General features: G+C 40.9%; 1 protein-coding gene across 2 annotated transcripts in view; it reads left to right on the forward strand.

Annotated features, from left to right (window-relative positions):
• Positions 1 to 25,745, forward strand: part of LOC126356285 (toll-like receptor 2) — a 497,935-nt gene that overhangs the window by 272,934 nt on the left and 199,256 nt on the right. For both annotated transcript variants that reach the window (XM_050007162.1, XM_050007161.1), the window contains exon 9: positions 371 to 681. In XM_050007162.1, coding sequence (XP_049863119.1) covers positions 371 to 681 — 311 coding nt within the window. The remainder of the gene's footprint in view (positions 1 to 370; positions 682 to 25,745) is intronic.

Below are 25,745 nucleotides of genomic sequence, written 5' to 3' on the forward strand. Positions count from 1 at the left end.
TTTTTCGGCATTCCGTAGCACTATACCAGTTATTCTCATGGCGTTGTGGACCCATTTCCCCGACATTCCACGGTACCAACGTTGCTGTCCACACACATCTGTGCCCGCATATCCCTCAGTCATTAGTACTAGCCCTACTGTGTGGATACTTCCGTGTCCTGCTGTCTGCATACCACTATTCCTCGATGTTTGCATTTCTCCAGCATTCCTTATTACTAACCCTGCTGTCCATACCCAACTGTCTCTGCATTTCTCTGGTAATATTTAGTACTAGTCATGCATAGTCGGATCGTAACCAGTGAATATTTTGAAAAGTCGAAAACGATTCGTACCATGAATATTGAGCAGCTGTGTTTGATCGTGTTCGCAGGACGAGAAGCCCGCGGTTGTGGGCGAGGTGTTCTGCGCGAAGCCGGCGGCGCTGGCGGTGCGCTCGCCCACCGTGCTAGACGGCTGCAGCTCGGTGGACATCGCGGTGGCGGTGGGCGTGCCGATGGCGGCGCTCGGGCTGCTGGCCGGGCTCGTGGCGGCGCTCTGCTACTCCTACCGCTTCGAGCTCACCTACCTGCGCCACATACTCGGCGTCAAGATAGGCGCCGCCAGGCGCGGACGCCGGCGCCCAGGCGCCGAGGGCGCCGCCGACGACCACAACTTCAAGTACGACGCCTTCGTCAGCTACAGGTGAGTCGGTCCTACACCTCGCACTCAGCAGTGGTGGGCCAGAAGTGACCTATCTGTTAACGAGGACTATTTTTCCTTTCAACTTCCACAAGGACTGTCGCCTTACCGGGGCCGAGGAGATTTGTACATTATTTTACGACCCAGAGAGCTATGCCGGCGGGAGCTTAAGGTCATGGCAGGGCGACACAAGCCATACAGGTTTCTTGGATGGGAGTCAGACGAAGAGCAATCCGCAACATGGTGTGGGGGGGGGGGGGGGCAGCAGTAGAGGGAAGGCTCCTAAGGAGACAATCTCGAAGAAAAACAGGAAGGACATCCTACAAAACTTGCAGAAACAGATCTATAGCTGTAGCGAAGGATCGCATCTAAGACAGGCAACCCAAAAAGGAAAATAGATGTGCTGGGATAACTGAAAGTGGCAGCCCCACCACCTAGTTAGCCTGGCTACAGGCCAATATCGTGGAATGGAGAAATCACAACGTCTCTCAGAATCTTGACAAAAAAAGCTAGCCAGATGGATAAAGTTTTGGGCATACAGCAGGAATAAACGGCTTGGAATAGACAGTGTGTTCAGACTGGCTACTTGTATTGACCACTCCACAACAAGAAAACAGGTATTACATGATCTACAGCGGTGTCCCTCAGAAGGAAAGAACCTGTTCTGGTTCAAATGGCTCTGAGCACTATGGGTCTTAACATCTGTGGTCATCAGTCCCCTAAAACTTAAAATTACTTAAACCTAACTAACCTAAGGATATCACACAAATCCATACTCTAGGCAGGTTTCGAACCTGTGACCGTAGCGGTCGCGCGGTTCCAGACTGAAGCGTCTAGAACCGCTCGGCCACACCGGCCGGCCGAACCTGTTCTGCAATCGATGTTCTATATACGAATGGTTAGATCACGTAACTAATGAGGATGTACTTAACAGAATTGGCAAGAAGAAGAATTTGTGTCACTACTTGTCTAAAAGAGGAGATCGGTTGGTAGAACACGTTCTGAGGCTTCAAGGGATCGCCCGTTTAGTGTTGAAGGGAAACGTGGAGGGTGAAATCGTAAAGGGAGACCAACAGATGAACACACTAAGCAAATTCGGAAGGATGATTTTTCGTTAGCAAGTATAGATTGTCGTTTCCACATAACGTTTATAAATTTTAAAAAGTTCATCGCAGTTTTTATAATATAATGGAAAGTACTTGGAGATCAGTAAGTCAAACAGGTTTCACTCATGTGGCAAACTGGTTGAAAGTTTGCAGTTTTCCTTGTTGTCACTGTTTCCGAAATATAGCACTCTAACCGCCATTTTCTTTATCTGCAGTGTCATTTATTTCTGTAAGTGTTGCCAACTTTCACAGGTTTTTCTTTCAACTGGTTTTTTTCTGTGACTACATGAAAAATTGAAAACAAAACCTGACAAAGGTGGCAACACGTTTTACAGAAAGGAATGATACTCTAGGCACAGAAAGTGACAGTTGCAGTGCCACATTTCGAAAACAGTGACCACAAAGAAAACTGCAAACTTTCAACCAGTTTGCCACACGGGAGAAAGCTGATTGGCTTACAAATAATGAATTATACGCTGATCTGTAGGTACTTTCTCGTTTCATTATGAAACTGCAGTGAACTGTTTTAAATCTGTAGCTTGTATCTGCAATCGGTAACCTATATGTGGAACCAAAAATGTCGTGTAAAATTTCTGGGTATCACTGAAGATGCCTTGTAACTATGGCGATACGCTTTTGGGAATGTAAGTTAAATAAATAAAATTTAACATACAACTTGCAAAAGAGGTTTTTCTTTTGAACTACAGCAGTTTATATACAGCTGACGCGAAAATAGCCGCCATAAGAAAAATGTTAGAATGTTTGCATCTACTGAGATTTGCCTTGATAGAGACGCACAAAGGTCTTTGAGTCGACAACTGTATTGTCGGTGACACTGATGTATACATGGTAGCGTATTACAATTCTTGCTAGGTAACTGGCAGTTGACTTTCGTTAGTCAGTAAACACAACTCTGTTAGAATTCTAAGCGCCAAAAGTAATTACAGACGTAACCCATGACATGTATGAGGCGTAGTTAAGTGGAAACGAGACAGGTGGAAAACAGTAACTGAACTCTTCATTGTTGCAAAAGTAATCGGCATAAATGTTAATACATGTATCCCACAGCGAAACAAGTCGATCAGTGTGCTCACAGAGACATGTTTGCGGATGTCTGAAGAACCATTATTGTACCCAGTAGTACACCTCTTAGTCCGAAGCAAATCGACGGCAACGAGTGCAGGCCCGTCCACATGTAGCCAATATTGTTTCGGCTACCTTGCAGAAGTTTCGAAAGAAGTGCTTCATTAGACATACTCCATATGGTCCAGATCACTCCCATGCGATTTCCATATTTTTGGAATCCTGAAGGAAGACATTCGTGGTCGTCGATTTGTTTCCGACGAAGAGGTAAAACTGAAGTGATATCAGGTGTTCCCCAGGGAAGCGTCCTGGGACCTCTGCTATTCCTGATCTATATAAATGACCTGGGTGACAAACTGAGCAGTTCTCTTAGGTTGTTCGCAGATGATGCTGTAATTTACCGTCTAGTAAGGTCATCCGAAACCAGTATCAGTTGCAAAGCGATTTAGAAAAGATTGCTGTATGGTGTGGCAGGTGGCAGTTGACGCTAAATAACGAAAAGTGTGAGGTGACCCACATGAGTTCCAAAAGAAATCCGTTGGAATTCGATTACTCGATAAATAGTACAATTCTCAAGGCTGTCAATTCAACTAAGTACCTGGGTGTTAAAATTACGAACAACTTCAGTTGGAAAGATCACATAGATAATATTGTGGGGAAGGCAAGCCAAAGGTTGCATTTCATTGGCAGGACACTTAGAAGATGCAACAAGTCCACTGAAGAGACAGCTTACACTACACTCGTTCGTCCTCTGTTAGAATATTGCTGCGCCGTGTGGGATCCTTACCAGGTGGGATTGACGGAGGACATCGAAAGGGTGCAAAAAATGGCAGCTCGCTTTGTATTATCACGTAATAGGGGAGAGAGTGTGGCAGATATGATACGCGAATTGGGATGGAAGTCATTACAGCAAAGACGTTTTTCGTCGCGGCGAGATCTTTTTACGAAATTTCAGTCACCAACTTTCTCTTCCGAATGCGAAAATATTTTGTTGAGCCCAACCTACATAGGTAGGAATGATCATCAAAATAAAATACGAGAAATCAGAGCTCGAACAGAAAGGTTTAGGTGTTCGTTTTTCCCGCGCGCTGTTAGTGAGTGGAATGGTAGAGAGATAGTATGATTGAGATTCGATGAACCCTCTGCCAAGCACTTAAATGTAAATTGCAGAGTAGTCATGTAGATGTAGACGTAGAAGAGGTCCACGACCGGGTGCAATTGTGGTCCCGTAGGCAATTGCAAACATATCTCCAGGAACACACTGACCGTCTTGGGATCACAGAGGTGTAACATGTTTCCGTGTCTTACTGTAAGACGCGCCTGAATTTCAAGCTATTGTTTAAAACATTACCATTTTTATTGTTAGTTTGCAAAGCCAGACTAAAAATAATCTTTGTTTATAATACCAAGCTGACCATTAAAATCCCTGAAAATCGTCATCTGAGCTTTCTGATTCTTCTTCTTCTTCTTCTTCTTCGCTTCTTCTTGTTCCTCTTCTTCATCCTTTTCGTCGTTCGCTTTCTATCTTAGATGGTCTTCTCTGCCATCGAGAGCCTTACTTATGCCACACTTGAAAGATTTAACAATATTGGCTTCTCTCACTCTGGACCACGACTGTTTTATCCACTGACGTACTTGTTTCATTACAGGTTGTTTCAAACCTCCCTTCGGCGTGAATTCATGTTTGGTTTCATCCATCATCCATTTTTCCATTCCTCTCTCATATGCACTTTAAATGGTTTATTTATCGAGGCATCAAGAGGTTGCAATTGTGAAGTAAGTTCTTCCGGAATAACAGAAAGCTCTGTACTTCCCTGTTTCAATTTCTCTTTCACAGAATCTTTCAAATGACTACTAAACTGATCTAGCAGAAGAAGAAAACTCTTCTCCAGTAAATCCCCTTTCCTTCTCTCCCAGATTTCGTTAATCCATAATTTCATGTCAACCCCATCCATCCAAACCCTGTCATATACGTGAACAACAGCACCTGGCTGCATTTCAGAAGGTTTTCACATTGTTTTGCACTTGAAAATGATTACTGGATTAAGTTTAGTACTGTCAACTCAACATGAAAGGACAAGAGCACACTGCTTTATTTGATGTCCATTTGTTCCTATAGTTACAGATTCAGCACCGTTCATGGCAGCAGGAGTCGACCGAAGCGTCCGATCCCACCCGTCGTCACGACGGCGCGGAATTTAGTTTGTGAGAGTGGCGTGTTTGTAAGTGTCGTTTTGATGCTATCGGTGGTGCTCTCTCGTGGTGTATTAGGTGATGTTTTTGGTTTAGTTTGCGAGTGAGGCGTCGCGTGTGAATTTTGGTAAATTGATTTTTTTATGTCTTTGGTAGGTATGGAACTGTTGACACGGTCAACAGTTTTTGGTTGTCGGCTATGATGGGGGACAGTGCGTAGTCTCTAATAAAATTTCTTCAACTATTCGGATTTTTGGATGAAGTCGTGAAGTGTTCAGTATGTCATGAAGAAATGAGGCTTACTTAAAGTTTCAGCGTCTCGGACCGCGGACGGCTGTATGTGGAGATTTCGTAAGGATAACAGGTCAAGGGAAGTGTTCGATCCCAGTGAGTGGATGTGACTGTTGGTATTGGTATCGGGAGATGTTTTTGAGATATATAGGTCATGGGAAGTGCCCAATTCCAGATGATATTGTGTTTAGTGGTATTTGGGGAGTTTTGTGATGTCGGTTATTTTTTCGTCGTTTTGCATGGTTTTGTATGGGGGTGGGTGTCTAATTTTGTTTATATGTAGTTTGTCCCCACCCAAAAAAACCCTGTTTCTCGCGCTTGTCCCGTTAGTGTCAGTACGCTTTTGTGGAACGTGTGTGTGTTTATTTGTCGATGTATTTTCGTCCTCATAATGCGTACGTAACGACTTTATATGCACCATATTGGAATCGTGGCTTATGGTCATTTCCGCCATATTTGTGACGTCATGGGTCAAAGCAGACGAGCGGGATCGGACGCTTACAAATTTCCTGCTGTTATTCGTCAAATCAAATGAAAGAATAACAGTGTAGTGCATTTTTACATCTCTGTTTTTATTGTTTCGTTCTTAACACCTTTCATGAAAACAGTTCTGTTACTCGGCAAATCGAATGCCAGAGGAGTTTCGTCCATATTCGCTATCTGGCTTAGTTCCACGCTGGTTTTCTTTCGATATTGAATAATAAAGCGATGGAAAGATAATATTTTGTCTCCATACTACAGTGGCATTTTCTGAGATGTTTTGGTTTTGGTTCGCATACTAAGTCCATGGCGCTTCATAAACCTGTAGCACCAACCAACTCCACCCTTAAAGTCTGTAAAGTTCCACTGTAGCTTTACATTACGAGCGCATATCTGCATTATTTCTGTATTAATTCCAAAGCCATTTTGATGGTGTCACTGAATCCACTGCAATACGTCATCTTCTAGTTTTGGCCATTTTGCTTTCAGTCCTCTGCACATTTTAGCCTTCCTCATTTTTTTCAGTTCTTTAGTATCCCATCAAGTGCTAATGGATTCTTTCTATTGGTGGAGAGTCGATATGTCACTCAGATACCCTGTTTCCATATTATTCTACTTATGGTATTACTTTCAATTTATAGCCCGCATCATATGAATAACTTTTCTTTTTTCCCGATACGAAACTAGCTACTAACAAAAATATTGTACTGTTACCGATCACACAAATCGCTTTCAAGTTCACTGGCGCCGTAGACTGCAGTGACGCATCATAGGATACGCATTGTTCTGTGTTTGCGATGGCGGGGCGGGAGGGTGACAGTGTTAGCAAGCTAGTGAATCACCGCAACTCATTTTGGTCTCATCGGTACATTGCTGCTGCCAACTGAATCCAATGTTGCCAGACACAGAAAGGTTTCCTGCAGCATCGAATATATGGGCACTTCTAAGACTGGCGGGAATTTTAAATTAAGCACTGGACATTTTTATATTAATTTCGCGTATAAGACGCACCCGAATTTTGGAGGCAATTTTTCGAAGAAAAAAGTGCGTGTTACAGTCCGTAAAATACGGTAATATTTATGTCGAATACTTAAAAAATAATAAATAGTGTTCTTACTTTTTTCCATCTGTCTCATTTTGACTGCCTTTAAATAATGGAGAGTCTTACATGTTTGACAAGAGATGTTTGTTCCTTGCTTATTTTTGCCTGTGCGTAGTGGCATAATAGTTTCAAAGTAACGTTACATGCGCAATATAAACATAGTTCAAGTACATGTACCTTGTTATGTGAAATAATGCGAAGTAATGATCTGTGTTTTGCTTGATTATAGAACTTGACAATAAGACCATGTCTTCCTGAAAAATGATTTTATTTTTAAATTAAATCACAGATTTCGACAGCTGGTGCGTCATACTCACAGTACTTACATCGTGATGCAGTTGTGCTCCTGGTTCACAACAGACAATCTTCCACTAGGTAGGCTACTTGGCATCTACGTTTCGGTGTCTGTCAGTTCAGATTTCTCAGCATTTCTATCACCCTCTCCCGTGCATAAAATCCGTTGCAAAGCTGCAGTCAACCGACCTTTCATATTTTCTTGGTTTTATCAAGTGCTGCAGAGTGTCTTTTCCCTGTCTGTGTTTCCCCATATTTTTTTCCATACCAGGTAGGAAGATGTTGCAGGGGACCGCAACTGAGTGTGTTTTATTTTCACTTTTATTACTTTTGTTTTCGGCATAGCACCCGATGTACCTGTAACCACCTTTCCTAAACATAGATGATAGCTGAATTGGAGGAATGTGAGTGCAAATTCCAACCGCATTAACTTGGTGTATTCGGGTAGTCTTTGTTGGTTCAGCTTTGGAGCAGAGCCCAGAGAACGGCAGCTGAGATTAATTTTCGAAGCTAACTTAAGGCACCACTCAGGCGGTACCTTATATACGCAAGCTTTCTTAATGGTGGCCTTGCGTTTAGTTCCTTCAGACTCACACGAAACGACCACGTTTGTATCACTTGTAAACGGTGAACCGACGGAAAATGTTGAGCAACAGGAAACAGGCATTCTCTCTCCTGTCTTTTGACTGTAGGAGGCGGCAGGTATCACTAACGATTTCATTTTGTTTGTTGATCAGTTCGGCCCATCAAGCATTTTGGTTTTTGGGCACGGGGGAGAGGCAGATCGGATTGTGAATGGAGTTAGTTAACGAGTCCCCGAGCTTTTTTGTGTTGAGTTTGATGTACCGCTTCACTGTGGACCTATGCTGTGATTTTGCATGGGAGTCAGTTCAGATTTCCCGAGTTAAGAAGTTTCTGCAATTTTAAAGTTAGAAGCAATATGGAATTCTCGCGAGTGATAATTCTGCTTCATTTAACTAGTTCAGATTAGACCTAACTTGCTCCGCATGCTGTCACTTATCAGTCCATGCATCGTGATTCCGACTGAGTTTGTGTTTCTTTCCCCTGCGAGTCACAAACCTGTTACTGACAACTCAGCTTTTGACAAAACATGGGTACCATCAGTTATTCTGTGAATGTTTGAGTCATTGCGTGTGAGCACTTATGCGTCCATGTTTGCATCCGCAAGCCAATCAAGTCACGTGAGATTTTCGCACAACCTTTGTTTTCGGAATCCATGCCGGCTGGCGTGGAGGAGGTACTTTATTCCTGACACCTCATTATATTTCAGCTCAGAATATGTTCTAATATCACAATCAGATGGATGTCAATGATTTTAGACAATGGTTTTGTGATTGCCTTCAGCTACCATTCTGGCACACAGTGTGGCATGAGCTTTCTTTCAACTATTGGGCACTTTTTGTTCGACGGATCTATGGTATTCTCACGTTGTCAGTTTTCAACCCTTGGCCGTTTGAACTTTTGAGGATCAGACCATACATCGTTCGTTGCAATGTAACAATGGTTATTTTGTTAGCTGTAGTTCTAGAAAGCCAAATGGCGAATGTTGATGCTGATTCTGCTAGCTAATGAAAAAAGTACTTTGTGCTTTCCCTTTGTGGTTTCCGCCACGAGTACGTACAATTAAAAGTGACGTTGATGTACCTGTTCATAGATCTCATAGTAGCGGGACAGAGTGAGTGGTTGCTGTTCCAACGAACTGGAAGAAATGGATGGCAGTAGTGAAATTGACTCATCAGTCTGGTTAAAATAACTGTCCTTTCAGAGCTAAGTCCACCCTGTTAACTGGCCAAAGCCTATGACGTGTAGACCATAAGATTCTATTTGGCAAATTAAAATGTCGTTACGTAAATGCAATTCTCTTCCATAAATGAGTTCTTGCTTTCGTAATAGAAAGGAGAGAAGCTTACTGACGTACTGTGCAACAGTAATGAATCTAATATCAGAATGTGTGCTGTGCAGCAGCAATGAAGCTCATACTCGTATCACAAAGGAGAAACATGTTCGGTCCAACAAGAATCAGTAGTGAGCCCATTCTTGTTCTTAAACTACGTAAATGTTCCTGCAGTGGTCTTGCAGGTTGACTCAAAAACCGTAGCGTTTGCTCATATACAAGCATACTGCTCAAAGGCTCAAACTTAGCCATGGCAAATACACTGCATGGGGGCTTAATTGAATAAATTGCAAATAATTTTAATTTTAGTAGCTGTCCGTCCGGTTACGCAGTCTCGTAACCGGTTGACCCTGAGTAGTATTAGCACGCAATCTGACTGCAGAGAATAACAATAAAGAATGAAAGGAAATTTGCGTTAACACAATTTATTAATTAAGTCCCCAGCAACTATAAAAGCTGCGAAACAAGAAAGCATAAGTGTAGCTGTTCTGTGTGTGGAAGTGTGATTCAACGTACACATCTGGCACGGTTCTTCCTCCATATGACAAGATGCTTTAAGCGCCATTTACAATGAAATTATTAAAAAAAAAACAGAAATACTATGATTGCACACAAGCCAAATGCTTTGTTGACTGAACATGTGACCAAGAGGCATTGTTATTTAGGAAATCTGAAATACAATTTTTTTTTTCTATTGCCTCATATATATTGACGAAAAATACACTCTGATCATTACAACATCCCCAATCGAACAGCATCGGCTGTCTATCCCATCAGAACAACTGCACTCGACATGCTCACAACTAGTACTCTAACTACGGCTACCTCAGAGCTACAACTGCCCACAGCAACTTCTCAACAAGCACTGCCAGTGGAGGCGGCTGAATAATACTCTTTGGCGCAATCTCTAGTGCTGTGACTCAGTGTAGCCACCTTTCAACACCTCAGAACTTGTGATGTCACAAGTTCGCAACAGTTTACGCCTTAATTCACAAAGATTCTCAACATTCAATTTTAAACAACCATAAAAGTCCTGGCAGCATGAGAAGCAAAATTTCGTGACCTTGAAACACAGGTTGTAAAATTCCTTGAGTGCCAACAGGATAGAAAGTTAAAATAAAAACAAACTCTAAGAAAGAACTTAGTTCAGCATGTTTGCTCTTTCAAGTGTCTGTCACAATTCCTAGAATGAATATTTCATTCTGTAGCCTAGTTCGTGTTGATCTGAAATTTCCTAGTAATCAAAACTGTCTGCTGTATCGGATCTTGAATTCGGAACATTAACTTGCGCAGAATATGCTCCCACTGCTTGAGCTATCGAGACGCAACTCATAGCTCGTTCACAGAGCTTTATCACTATTGCGCTAACTTAAAAGACAAGACATTGTCTTCTTTGCCTTTTTCACTCCTGGTTAATTTATAGATTTATCACCTAGGGCATGTTCCTAAAGTTAATAAAGTATTTATTCAACAAAAGCGAGGAGTTAGAATTTCGGATTAGATGTCAGCCCACCTTGCAGATTCCTCTTTAAAGATCTGCGATTTCTTTTACTCAGTTTCCATTACATTTCCTCTTTAGCGGAGTGTACTGCTAATAGTGAAAAAAATGTTCGCAGGATGCCCCATTCGGGGAAATTCAGCTGTCGGTTTACAAGTCTTATTTCAGGTGACGCGACATTGGGCGATTTGAGTGTCGTTGATGATGAGATGATGGTGACGACAACACAACACCCAGTCCTCGAGCGGAGAAAATCTCCAATCCGGCTGGGAATCGAAGCCGGACGCGCTGCATGGAGGCAAACGCTTACCACTCAGCTAAGCAGGTGGACTGCTAGTAGTAAAAATCAACTGATCTCTCGTCAGCGTCCTGCGAACCACTGACGACAGTCAACAAAATGGCTCAAATGGCTCTAAGCACTGTGGGACTTAACATCTGAGTTAACAAAATGGTTCAAATGGCTCTAAGCACTGTGGGACTTAACATCTGAGTCAACAAAATGGTTCAAATGGCTCTAAGCACTGTGGGACTTAACATCTGAGTCAACAAAATGGTTCAAATGGCTCTAAGCACTGTGGGACTTAACATCTGAATCAACAAAATGATTCAAATGGCTCTAAGCACTGTGGGACTTAACATCTGAAGTCAACAAAATGGTTCAAATGGCTCTAAGCACTGTGGGACTTAACATCTGAAGTCAACAAAATGGTTCAAATGGCTCTAAGCACTGTGGGACTTAATATTTGAAGTCATCAATCCCCTGGACTTAGAACTACTTAAACCTAGCTAACCTAAGAACATCACACGCATCCATGCCTGAGGCAGGATTCGAACCTACGACCGTAGCTGCAGCGCGGTTACGGACAGAAGCCCCTAGAATCGCTCGGCCACAGCGACTGGCTACAGTCAACAGACCGATTCCGTGTTCCTAGATTTCCTGAAGACGTTTGACACGCTGCCCCACTACAGTCCGTTAACGGACGTCTGAGCATACAAATTAAGTTCCTAGATACCTGAATGGTTCGATAAGTTGATGAGTAACAGAACCGCATTCGCTGTGCCCTCGACGGCAAGTATTCATTAGAGACTAGGATACTGACAGGAGAGCACAAGGGATGTGTGACAGCTCCGCTCTTGTATTCTATATATGTAAATGATCTGACGAAAAGCAGTCTGTGGCTGTTTTCTGATAGTGCTCTGGCGTATTGGAAGATATCGTCGATGAGTAACTGTAGGAGGACACCCGAAAACCAATACTCAAATATCGCTTCTCCTGAACAGTTCAATCCTCGAGAACATCGACTTTGACGTTTTACGCTAAAATAAGGTAGATTTTCCGACATAACGGCGTGGAAGTGTGGTAGTGTTCTCGCCTACAACGTGGGGAGGAAAGGCGGGACTGTGTAAGAGGAGAGGGAGGGGGGAGGGGGAAGGGCTGAGTGTGATTCCCAGTGGAACTAAATTTTGAAACAAATTTGCGTATTCTATGAGCATTTTCTTAACTCACAGAATTCATAAATATTGAAAGAAATCGGTGGCGTTCGAGACGTAATCGCTGGGTCAAGTCTCATTTCGCTAATTATTATTTTTTCATTTTTTCGTTCAGTTAGAATACCTACGTCATTTAAATATAAAATTCATAAAATATATCCTAATTAAGACATCTAACTAATATTTTTAAGGAAGATACACTTATTTCTAAATATATCGCACACAAAAAGCCTGTTTTCTTACCAAGAGAAACTGTTAAATACCGATCTTACATAAAATACTGTTTGTCAGGAGTGTTTAAATTTAAAAAAGACATTACAAACTAATTTTTTTCCATTTTTACATATTTTTCCAATTCACGGAAATGGTCATATAACATGGAACAAGCGCTTTTGTTGAAAAACTTGATTCCGCCAGGAATCGAAGCCAGACATCCCACGTGTCAAGAAAATGATTCAAATGGCTCTGAGCACTATGGGACTTAACTACTGAGGTCATCAGTCCCCTAGAACTTAGAACTACTTAACCCTAACTAACCTAAGGACATCACACACATCCATGCCCAAGGCAGGATTCAAATCTGCGACCAAACTGTAGAGCCTAGAACCGCTCGGCCACTTCGGCCGGTCCCACATGTCAGACAAGCACTCCATCACAAAGCCACAATTTTTTTTTTCTTTTAAGGAACCTTACGTCATAAACGTGGTCGGAAAACTTAAGCAGGTTTTTTTCCTAGAATTATTGAGAGGTGCATGAAACCACTTTTAGAGTTTTTAAATTTATGTAACATAAATATAAAAGACTACATAGTACAATTGCCGTTTGTTTCCCTAGTTAGACGAAAATTCTAGTTGATGTGATGAATAGCAGGTTTCTCTAAATGTAGAAAAATTTAAGTTAATGAAATGAGTAATGTTCACATACTCGTACACCTTTGGTTGTGTGGTCCTTGACACTGTCACTTCGTTTAAATATCTAGATGCGACGTTGCAAAACGATATGAAATGGAACGAGCACGTAAGGGTGTCGGTGTGGAAGGAGAACGGTCGATTTCGGTTCATTGGGAGAAGTTTACGAAATTGTAGCTCGTCTGTAAAAGAGATCGCGTACAGAACACTAGTTCGACCGATTCTTGAGTGTTTGGGATTCCCATCAAGTCAGAGTATTGGAAGAAATCGCAGAAATTTGGAGGCAGGTTGCTGGATTTGTTACCGGTTGATTCTATCAGCACGTGAGTATTGTGGAGGTGCTTCGTGAACTCAAGTGGGAATCGATGGAGGGAAAACGACTTTCTTTTAGCGAAAAGATACTGAAAAAACTTAGAGAACGGACATTTGCAGCCGACTGCAGAACAATTGTACAGCCGCCAATGTACATTTCGCTTGTATATAGACAGTCGTTTTTCCCTCGCTCTATTTGCGATAGGAAAATGAAAGGACAAGTAGTGGTACAAGGTACCCTCTGCCATCCTCCATACGGTGGTTTGCGGAGTATATGTGTAGACGTAGATTACAATACAAAGCATAAAAAAATATTTTTATATTTTTCCAAGTTGTCTAAAATTCTGAATGCAGTTAGTGCTGCAGTGCGAAGGTATCAACAAATTCCCTTCTAACGCAATTAAAGACACTGGGAAAACTTACTTATTTTATAAACATGTAAAAAGTAAATCAGTCACTCCTACAAATTCCTGGTTGTTTGGCAAGCACCAGTGATCATTGTGAACCTCCGTGTCAAGAAATACTCGATGTGAGTAACCCTCTGCCGTTACAGATGTAGGAAACTGTTTAGTTGAATAACTCCTATATAGTCATGTAAATAAAACGCTAGTTGTGTTAGCTAAAGCAGAGCTATTGCCAATTAATTTAATATAGCTGACGTACCAGCAGCACCTTTATTGTCGAAATGATGGGTTTCGAGCTACTGCCCTAAGTTTAGCTGTAATAAGCACAGTCAGTATTAATCTTGTGTGGTAGTAGTTTAGTGACGATTCAGTACACAGAACGAGTTTGTAAGAGATTACTTGTCACTTGTAAACGTGTACCTTGGCTCGTCCCCATATCCCTGATGCTTCTTGGTGGGATCTACAGAACACTACGAATGACTGACTGTGTGAATGAATGAATAAACGAAGTCCCGAATAGCTCTTCTCCAAGCAGTACACGCGAAACATTATTACGTCCCTACAGTAAATTAATTACTGAAAGAATTCCCGAATAAATCGTCTTTATGAAGTGCATGCAAAATTTTATTACATCCCTACAAATGCCGGCCAAGGTGGCCGATCGGTCTTAGGCGCTCAGTCCGGATCCGCGCGACTGCTACGGTCGCAGGTTCGAATCCTGCCTCGGGCATGGATGTGTGTGATGTCCTTAGGTTAGCTAGGTTTAAGTTGTTCTAAGTTCTAGGGCACTGATGACCCCAGATGTTAAGTCCCATGGTGCTCATAGCCATCTGAACCATTTGAACCATCCCTACATATGTTTTGGGATTTGTTCTCCTGTTGTGATTGTGGATTGAAGTAGAATCGTTCGAAAGAGGATATATACTGAGGTGACAAAAGACATGGGAAACCCCTTATATTGTGACGGGCTTTCTTTTGCGCGGCACAGTGCAGCAACGCGACGTGTCGTGGACTGAAAAAGTCGTTGGAAATCGCTTTCAGAAGTATTGAGCCGTGCTGCCTCTGTAGCCGTCCATAAGTGCGAAAGTGTTTGCCAGTGCAGGATTTTGTGTACGTACTGAACTCTTTATTATGTCCCATAAATGTTCGGTGGGATTCGTTCGAATTGTCCAGAATGGTCTTCAAATCAATCGCAAGCATCTGTGGCCCGGTGACATCCCGCATAATCATCCATAAAAATTCCAACAGTGTTTGAGAACATGAACTTCATGGACGGCTGCAAATGATCTCCAAGTAGCCGAACAGAGGCATATCCAGTCAGTGATTCGTTCAATTGGACGAGAGGACCCAGTCCACTCCATATGAACACAGACCACACTATTATGGAACCTCCATCAGCTTTCACAGCGGCTTCTTGTCTACTTGAGTCCATGGTTATGTGGGAACTGCGCCACACTCAAAATCTCTTACCAGCTAAAATCATCTGACCAGGCGCAATTTTCCTGTCGTATAGGGCCCAACAGATACAGTCATCAGCCCAGGTGAGGTACTACAGGCGATGCCGTACTGTTAGCAAAGGCACTTGGGTCGACAGTATGTTGCCATAGGTCATAGCGCCAAATTTCGCCGCACCGCCCTAACGATTGCGTACGTCGTACGTTCCACATTTATTTCTGTGGTTATTTCACGAAGTGCCGCATGTCTGTTAGTACTAACAACTCTACGTAAAGGCCGCTGCTCTCGGTCGTTACCTGAAGGCCGTCGGCCACTGCGTTGCCCGCGATAAGAGGTAATGCCTGAAATGTGGTATTCTTTGTACACGCTTGACACTGAATACTTCAGAAACCTTTTCAGCATAGGGAATCATGTGCAACAGAAGTAGAATTTCATAACAAATCATTCATAATGGTAAATGTAAACCGATTACTAGCGGGTAATGTTCATCTGTTTCATAAATCACTTTGAAGCTCTTTGACCTATTTAATGACAATAAAGAAATAATTAGTGGTTTCTGGCGATTTTAATGTAGATGCTATTGAAAACTCTTCTAGTAAGAGTATACTGCACTCAGTAGCACTGTCATAAAATTCAATTTTTATTGCTAACGTTTCATCTATAATACCTAAGGACTCACAGATGGCCGTTGATATCTTCACAGAAATGTCTAACGAACAAAATCATATTGTAAAACCATTAGTAAGTAGTGTCTAATACCAGGACATGCAGTTCCATTTACTAACTGTTAATACTGATCAGGCTATAAAATCTTTTAAATTTTGGTTCAAGAGGGTATTCAGTAAGCAAAAAGTTGTTTTAGGAAAATTCTCAGAGATGTGAACAAAGTAATGTGTACAATCTTCATAGGGTGAATGAGAAATACAGCACTTTATTAATAATATCCCGAACTTATTTCAAACCCGTTTTACCCATGAACTAACCCAAATATAACCAAAGCCTATAAAAAAAACCATGGATTGCTCAAGGAATAAAGTCATTCTGTAAGACAGAAAGGAAACCATATCTGAGACAGAAAGGAAGCTGTATCTATCAGCCAGAAACAGCTCTGAAATAAATGCTAATGATCATTACAACTTATACTGAAAAATACTGAATATAGTAAGTAATCCCATCATCAAAGCAGCTGCATTATCAAAAAGTGATAGTCCATCAGGTGGCGAAATAAAGACAATATGTGATATAGCGAAGGAAAGGCTGGTAGGACCAGAGATGAAGAAGAGCACATAGCATTAAGAGTGAATGATACATAGATAACAGATGTCTACAGTGTTGGTGAACTTCTCAATAAGCACTTCATAACTGTTACTGAAAAATGGGGTTGTCAGGCTCAGTAGAAGCTGCCATGGAATGTGTTTGAGCAGTCACTACAAATAACTACAATAATACAGGTATGACCCTCACAACACCAGTAGAAATAAAGTCCACCATAATATCTTCAAAATAAAAAACAATTTGGTGACTGTGATAAAATATCAACAAAGTTGATTAAACAGCGTGCCTCTGAGCTTAGTGATATTCTAAGTTATTGGTGTTACCAGTCTTGTATCAGCAGAATATTTACTGACTGGTTGAAATACGCTCAAGTTAAGCCTTTGTATAAGAAAGGAGTGACGGAAATTTCACTTTTACCTGCATTCTTAAAAATTTTGGAAAAGATAATGTACAGTCGTTTTCTGAACCATCTGACCACAAGTAAAATGTTCTCCAAGTCACAACCTGGAATTCTGATACTGAGAAGGCTATGTACACATGCACTGAGAATGTACTTAATTCATTAGGTAATAAATTGCAGGTTACTTGTATATTTTGTGATCTGTCAGAGGAATTTGATTATGTGAATCACAATATCCTGTTAATTAAATTACAATATTACTGTGTATCAGGAACTGCTGCAAAATGATTGAAATCCTATACCTCTGACAGAAAAAAGGGTGACAATAGGGAAGAGATGTGTACACCAATAAATGTGGTGTCCCCCAAGGTTGCATCTTAGAACCATTTCTTTTTCCTGTGTATATCAATGACTTTCCATTAATAACTTTACCAGACGTGAAGTTTGTTTTTCTGCAGAAGATAGAAACATTGCAGTAAATAGTAAATCAAGTATAGCCTTAGAGAGATCAGGTAATGAAAATTTCATGGACATTAATAAATGGTTTGCAGCCAATTCTGTGTCTCTAAACATTGAAAAACGTCCTATATGCAATTCAGAATTTGTAAAAGATTTAAATGCCTAAAATATGACAATAGCCAGATAGAAGATGTCAGCAGTGTAAAATTCTTGCGATTACGGCTTGATAATAAATTAAACTCGGAGGAGCATATCACAGAACTGCTGGAGCATCCAAGCAAATCTCTATTTGCTATGCGAATTTCGTCAGATATATGTGATATAAAAATATAAAAAAGCTAGCTTTCTTATTTTCATCCCATAATATCACACAGGATTGTTTTAGAGGTAACTCATCATGCCTAGTTAAAGTTTTCCTAGCCCAATAATGCGCAATATGAATTATTTGTGGTGTGAACACAAGAACGTCCTGCTGAGGACTGTTTCAGGAACTCCGGGATGCTCATATATGAGTTTGTCATTAAAAGCATATCCTTTTTTTTAATTCAACAGCACAGTTCATGAAATCAATAACAGAAATAAGAGAGATTTAAAGATACTGACTTTGGTTCAGAAAAGTGTCCACTATTCAGAAATACTCATTTTCAATAAAATGCCAGCACCCATAAAAAATTCAACTAATAATAAAGTTGAGTTTGAGAAGAGCCTAAAAGATATATTGGTGGCCAACTCCTTCCACTTCCTTGATGAATTTCTTGGCAGAAACAATTCATGCTGTATAGTATTAATAATATCACATAATGTGAATACTGCATACAGTCTAACTTCTGCACAGTTTTGTGCATTAATGTAATCGTTGAAAATAAGTACCATAAAACGCTTCCATTTTAATTTTTTTATTTGATGATGTGTGGTTACAGGAGCCTAAGAAGTGTCATATGCACCGAACAGTATCGAACATTTAATATTTGGTGACAGGCTTGACATCCTCTTAAATGTAAACATCCTTACATTTTTTGGCCATTTTCACATCCATAGGGGCATTTTCATTTGAGATCTGTCGAAGGAACATTAGCATATCTCCTCTTATTTTGTAAATATTTATTTTGTATTCTTGTTTGCTAAAATGTCCCACATCACAGAGGATCTCCCCATTATGTATCAACTGGAAGGAAAAGTACATCCACTCTAATGTTCAGATGAATCACCTGAGTACAATGACAGTTGTGCCAATGCACTACCCTTTTATACCTTGAATACTTGATATTACCGTTATCTCTATGAGTGCATACCGCTATCTCAAGACTTCTGTCACACAGTGTAGGGTGTATTTTGGCTTTATTTACATGCTCTACTAAGTAAACAGAAAGTGTCCTGAGCTCCTAATGTAATTAGCGATCTGATCTGCAAAAGACTAGAATGAACTTTGTATGTAAATCTGTGGCCAAATAGAAGATCTTTGAGGCCGTCCTTTTAAAGCAAGAATGGAATCGCAGCAAGCAACATGAGGCTACATGTACATTCATGGTATATGCCAGATTTTCTTCTTGTTATTATCTTCAGCTCAAACGGTTCAAATGGCTCTAAGCACTATGGGACTTAAGTTCTTTGGTCATTAGTCCCCTAGAACTAACCTAAGAACATCATACACATCCATGCCCGAAGCAGGATTCGAACCTGCGATCGTAGCGGTCGCTCGGTTCCAGACTGTAGCGCCTAGAACCGCTTGGCCACTCCGACCGGCTTATCTTCAGTCCGAAGACTTCATTTATTATAGCTGCCCTCTAGTCTATTATGTGTAAATCTTCTCGTTTCTGAATAACTGCTGCAACCTGCATTTATTTTAACTTGCTTACTGTATTCACACTTCGGCCGTCCTCTACAATTTTTACCACCACCCTTCCCTCCGCTGTCAAATTGACGATTCCTTGATACCTCAAGATATGGCCTGTTAATCCATTCCTTCTTCTACCCATGTTCTGACACAAATTTCTTTTTCCTAGATTCGGTACCTCCCCATGAGTTATTCGATTTATCCATCTAATTTTCAAGAGTAGCAGTACATTTCTATTCCCTTCCTGTCTGAACTGTGTATCCCTGAGTTTTACTTTCATGCAGGGCTACATTGCAGATTATTACCTTCAGGAAACACATGATAGCATTTAAGTTTGTATTTGCCTAGCAATCCACTCCTGCTTCGCATGAGTAGCTTGAAGTATGTACAGCCTCACGACTCGGCTGGAGTAGCGATAATGAATTTACGGCGAGACCTTCCTCGTGAATCAGTCTGCCTAGTAGTGAACACCTTATCGAAATCGCTACAGTAGTTCATGATATTCGCCTTCACATATAGAGGGAGAAACGCGGTGGGTAACATAATATATGAAGATATTAATAAATGTTTCCTTCCCAAAACTAGTTTTCTTATTATTACCACGCTACGTTTTCTGTATCCTCTATTTCGGCCATTATCGCTTAACTCCATTTCGCTGCCCAGAAAGTGGAACTTATTTACCCAATTTAATTCCCTCAGTATTGCGTGACTTACTGTGAATACATTCCATTACCTCCTTTTTACTTTTGTTGTTGTCCATCTTAAAACCTATTTTTTAGACCTCATCCATTCTGTTGAATTGTCTTCAACTGTGGTTAACCTCAAAAAATAAAAAGTTCAAATATGTGTGGAACCTTATGGGACTTAACTGCTAAGGTCATCAGTCCCTAAGCTTACACACTACTTAACCTAAATTATCCTAAGGACAAACACACACACCCATGCCCGAGGGAGGACTCGAACCTCCGCCGGGACCAGCCGCACAGCCCATGACCGAAGCGCCGCAGACCGCTCGGCTAATCCCACACGGCGGTCAACTTCAAAGAAATAAAGCATGATCTGTTTGGTATGAGACTTCTTCCATTTTACTATACAGTCTGAAATGTCAAATCTATTCGCACCGACTCTTCCGCATTATAGGATAATTATTCGAAACACTAATTTCCCAACGTATAAGTTTCTGTTTAACTTGCAGCGAACCGTACGTGCTGAAGAACATGCTACAGTCGAATTTATAACCGAACACAATGGTGTTAATAAAGATACCGCTAGTATTTGCTTTTCATAATAATAAAACATCTGTTAATGAGTCTCAGCATTCACTTGTCTCATTTACTTCCACACTACTTTTCGTACTGGGGCATAAACATTGGGGGTGACCAGTAGGCTATTACACAGTCACAGCAAATCACCAATTCTTGAAGTGCAATCATCCGAAAATGTGCTTGACGAAGTTGGAAAGTATGTGTAAGGAAAATACATCTTCCCCGTAACCACTGAACAAGCTATAGTTTCTTTAATGTACCTGCTAGGAGTATGTCGTTTCCAAATTATCCCACTGAAGTTTCAGCTCGTAGAGGTCGATTAACAGAGTGTTAGGCAACGGCATTGAATTCAGAAGAGTAAGCGCTGCCGGCTGAAAGTTTCTGGTTGTCCTCTGGTGACAGGATGAGAGTTCAGCCTAGTGCTACGCGCCTGTTTGCCGTCCAGTATCAGCGGCGACGGGTGAATTTGTATGCCGAGAGGGGCCTATCGACCAGCCCTTGACTCTTGGAAGTTGAATCAACGCGTTCTTGAAGCCCCCTGATAGGGCGAGAAGCAAACTTCACCCAATCTGAAGTAACGAATATCTCTCTCCGGATGTTCATCACGGCACAGATTAATTAGGTGGCTCGTTTCATTCAGCTGCGCAGGATCAGACTTTTTATTCTCGTTCCAGGTACATAATTAATATTTAAGGCCCAGAATTGATCATTTTTACAGAATTACCATGTATTCCCATCATGTTCTATGGTTGATAAATAACATTATGCAGTCTGCATTCTTATTTAATATTTTCAATAGATGGTGTCGCACACTCTAGCATTCAGTCCGAAAGTCTTGTTGGGGAACATTTCGAGATATGCTGACTTAATTATTTGTTAGCGTGCTACTATTTTCTGTCTACAAGATCCTCGTCAGGCCAAAAAACATTACCTTAAAAAAACGTGTACTGTTCCGTGTCAAGCTTCAAACATTTAAGTTGTCTTTGAAATGGCAGATATCAACAAAATTACAGGTTGAACATGTGTGATGCATGTCACTAGAAAGCTTATTTGAAAAGCCAGCACCAACTCGAAAGCCTCTCGACTGCTTGATAACGACTTCAAAAGTCAACCTAAAACTCCAGAATTGGTTGCATTAGCATTACCGTATTCGATTTCCTGCGCAGGTGTTCGGCATTTGTCCAAAAAACCCCCACCAGAGCAACGTCTTTCATTCGTCTCCCTTATTACCGATTTTACGTGATCGCCCCATTTTATACCGCTTCTTGTTATTATCCTAAATATTTATGCGGTTTGAGCTGGTACAGATATTCGCCACTAATGTTGTAAACAAACGTTATCAGGTCTTTCTCTTTGGTATGGACATTTATTCACATTTGGAGAGAGTTAACATTCGTTACACCATATCTAAATTTTCTCCTCTTCTTTATTCATTTCCGTAGGATCGTCCATTTGCGATACTTTCTTGCAGACAACAATGTTGTCACTGAACAGCCTGAAGTCAGTTGTAACGCATCGAGTTTCAGTGTTGAACTAGTCACATCCTCAGTGCAACCGAATATACAAAAATTTATCAAATTATGTGGTAGCTCAATATCTCGCAGGTTCGAATCCTGCCTCGGGCATGGATGTGTGTATTATCCTTAGGTTAGTTAGGTTTAAATAGTTCTTAGTTGTAGGGGACTGATGACCTCAGATGTTAAGTCCCATAGTTCTCAGAACCATTTGAACCACTTTTCCAATATTTCGTATCCAGATCTTTTGATGATAGGTTACTCGACATTTTTTCACCTTTTCCGGTGACTCTTCGGATGACTGCATCATTTTGCGCCAACTAGAAGTAATGACATCGACAAGTAGCTAAATATCTTGGTAAAAAGTTGTAGCTTGCATCCGAGAAGGACATTGAACCGGCGTCTCGTCAAACAAATTTATCACTAGAAAATGTGGTAACTTTTTGCTTCTTATTCTGATGCATTACAAACGAAAGCTTCAAATTTTCTGCATAATTCTGCTTATATTATGCTCCTATGTGGTCAACTAAATTTCGTCACGTTAATGCGTACTTTTACTTTTTTTTTCCTTTTAATGTGTGTCCCCAAAAACAAAGTAAAAGCAGTTGTAGCCCTCGGTTCCTGTCAAGGTATTCGGGAAAGCTATCATGAAATGGTAAATTCCCCCCTGTTTTTGTTGCTGCGTTCTTCAATTCGAAGACTGCTTTGATGCAACTTTCGAAGAAACGTATTCCGTGCAAGTTCTGGTCTGAACTGCTTCGTCCATATTTCACTTCTGTACAAAACTACACTCCTGACAAATATCTTCAGGAAAGACTGCCTGTCTAAGAAATTTGTATTATATGTTAACAAATTCCTCTTTCCCAAACATGTTTTTCCTCATATATCCAGTCTGCATTCTTCCTTCAGTATCGACTGACATAATTCGACTACATTCTATTCACCTTGTTTTATTTTTATAGATTTTCATCATTTAATCTCTTTTGAAGATGCTAGTAACGCTGTTCAACTGCTCTTCCAAGTCCTTTTCTGTCACTGATAGAATTACAATCTATCGGCGTGTTTCTTGTTGGTTCCTTTCACTGCTTGCTCAGTCTACCATGTCCTTCGGTTATTGTAACTGCTGTCTGGTTTCTGCGCAAGTTGTACATACAGTTTCACTCCCTGTATTTTTTCCCTGCTACCTTTAGAATTTCAAAAAGTATATTCCATTGGATATTGTCAGAAGCTTTCTCGAAATTTACAAATGCTATAAATGTAGATTTGCCTTTCTTTAACCCATCTTTTAATATGTAGAACTCAGCGCAAAATCATCGAGGAAAATAGAATGACATTTGGTGTTTCTCAACGAAGATTTATGGGCTCTCTACTACTTCTTAGCTGTATAAATGAGTTAGGAGACAATCTGAGCAGTTTTCTTAGATTGTTTGCAAATTATGTTGTCACTTACCATCTAGTAAAGTCATCAGAAGATCAAAACCAATTGCAAAATGATTTAGCTCCGAAAAAAGACAATTGAACTCTAATAGTGAAAAGTGAGAGATCATGCACGAGAGTACTGCAAGGAACCCGTTACATTTCGTTTACACGATAAATTACACAGATCTCAAGGCTGTCAGTTCAATAAATATCTTTGGATTGCAATTACAAACAACTTAAATTGGAGCGATCTTATAGTGTCGCGAGGGAGCCGAATCAAAGACTGCGTTTTATTGGCCAAAACGGTGTAACAAATAAGGACATTTATTTAGCCTTTAAGACAGTTATAATCAAACGACATTCGTAACAATAGAGGAGTCGTACAGAAAATTTATTTTCTTTATTAATAAAATGAATTAAAGGCAAGTAAAGTAATAAGTTGTCTTGGATGTACACTTTCAAACTGTGAAGCACAATAACTGACTTTGGCTTATAAATAAAGTTCAGGGCAGGCTGAAAAGTAATGTCTCCGAATTTTTTATGTGAAAAAGATTAAATATTTTAAAATAAAACCTACTTTATTATCATTCCACATATTTATTCTACATGTTTGTTGACCTCTGCTGCTAGAGCCGAATTGTATCGTGTAACATGGCGTGTGTTACGTAACTAGGCCACTGCGTGAGAAACAGCGTGGTATAATCGGGTTCCGAATTCAAAGAGCTCGTACGCCTCAGCTTGACACTGCCAGATCACACACAAGCATTGTAACATCTGCAACAAACAATGCAAAGCTGCGTGCCGCACACAAGCCGAGCGTTCTCGCTATGAATGCCGTGTCCTCCACTGTGTTTTCTCACGAGTAGGACGGAAACGGAAAGGAAAAGCGATAGACGTCGAGGTTTTCACGTCTTATACCTTGTCGCAGACACGTCACAGACGCCTCTCACTTCATTCCCTTGCGAATCGCTTTCACAATTTTACGTTTTGACGTTTTCAGTTTCTTCATCCGAGAATTAAACAATTTTACGAGATTCGCTGAAACAAAAAAAGAATTCCACGTTTCTCGGAAATCTAGCTATCCCATAATTTATACCTGAGAGGATTTTTTAAATGTTAACATTGGCGGCCGTGCAGCTACAGGGCAAATTCATAGATCAAGCGTCTTCATTCTTTGCGTCTTCTTTACCATCTTTATTTATTTGTTTTTTGATGTATTCGAATCTCCGTCTTCGTATATGGTTTTTACCCTCTCCATCTCTCTCTAGTTCTAGTTCCGTGGAAGTCCCTGATGTCTTGACAGACCATCCCTCCTTCTTTTCAGTGTCTTTTCCTCACCGATTCTTTGGAGAACCTCCTCATTCCTTACCTTATCAGGCCACTTAATTTGCAACATTCTTCGGTAGCACCACATCTCAGAGGCTTCAGATCTCTTCTGTTCTTCAGTCCAGAACCGCGAGACTGTTACGGTCGCAGGTTCGAATCCTGCCTCGAGCATGGATGTGTGTGATGTCCTTAGGTTAGTTAGGTTTAAGTAGTTATAAGTTCTAGGGGATTGATGACTTCCGATGTTAAGTCCCATAGTGCTCAGAGCAATTTTTTAATCTCTTCTGTTCCAGTTTTTCATGTTTCACTGCCATACAGTGATGTGCCCCAAACGTGCATTCTCAGAAATTTCTTACTTTAATTAAGGTCTATGTTTGATACAGGTAGACCTCTCCTGGCCTGGAATGACCCTTTTTGCTAGTGGTAGTCTGCTTTTATGTTCATCTTGGGTTAGTTTCCTGCCTGGGGAGCAGAATTCCTTAACGTTTTCTGCTTCATGATCCCCAATTTTAATGTCAATTTTTCGAAAATGCACGCATGGCGCACATGATTGTATGGAAGTGAGTCGTGGACTGTGGGAGAAGCTGAGAGAGAATGGAAGTCTGTGAGATGTGGTGCTATGGAAGGAAGTCGAAAATTAGTTGGCCTCATAACAAACAAGGATGATCTTCGCACAATCAGTGAGGACAGAACTATGTGGGAAACATAGACAAGGAAAAGGAGTAAGGTGATAGGCCTTCAATTTCTGTAGTGCTAAATCTAGAAGGAGCTGTGGAGGATGGAAACTGTAGAGCAGGGGTGGCCAAGATTTCAGATCACGGGCCATGGTCGGCTCCGAGTGTCAAAGCGCTCAGCGTCGCTTCACATTTCTTCTTCCGCCACGCCACGCTGTCTGAGCGCGAGGAGGGTGAAGAGGGCAAAACAGCGAACGAGCAGCATTTAAATGGCAGCATAGTTGTAGTGCACATGTTTTGGGTATATATTTCACATTTCCCGACAACATAGATCACAAACAAAACAAGTTTTCAGTACCAATTAATTAT

The sequence above is a fragment of the Schistocerca gregaria genome, chromosome 3 (genome assembly GCF_023897955.1).
Source record: "Schistocerca gregaria isolate iqSchGreg1 chromosome 3, iqSchGreg1.2, whole genome shotgun sequence".
Classification (NCBI taxonomy): domain Eukaryota; kingdom Metazoa; phylum Arthropoda; class Insecta; order Orthoptera; family Acrididae; genus Schistocerca; species Schistocerca gregaria.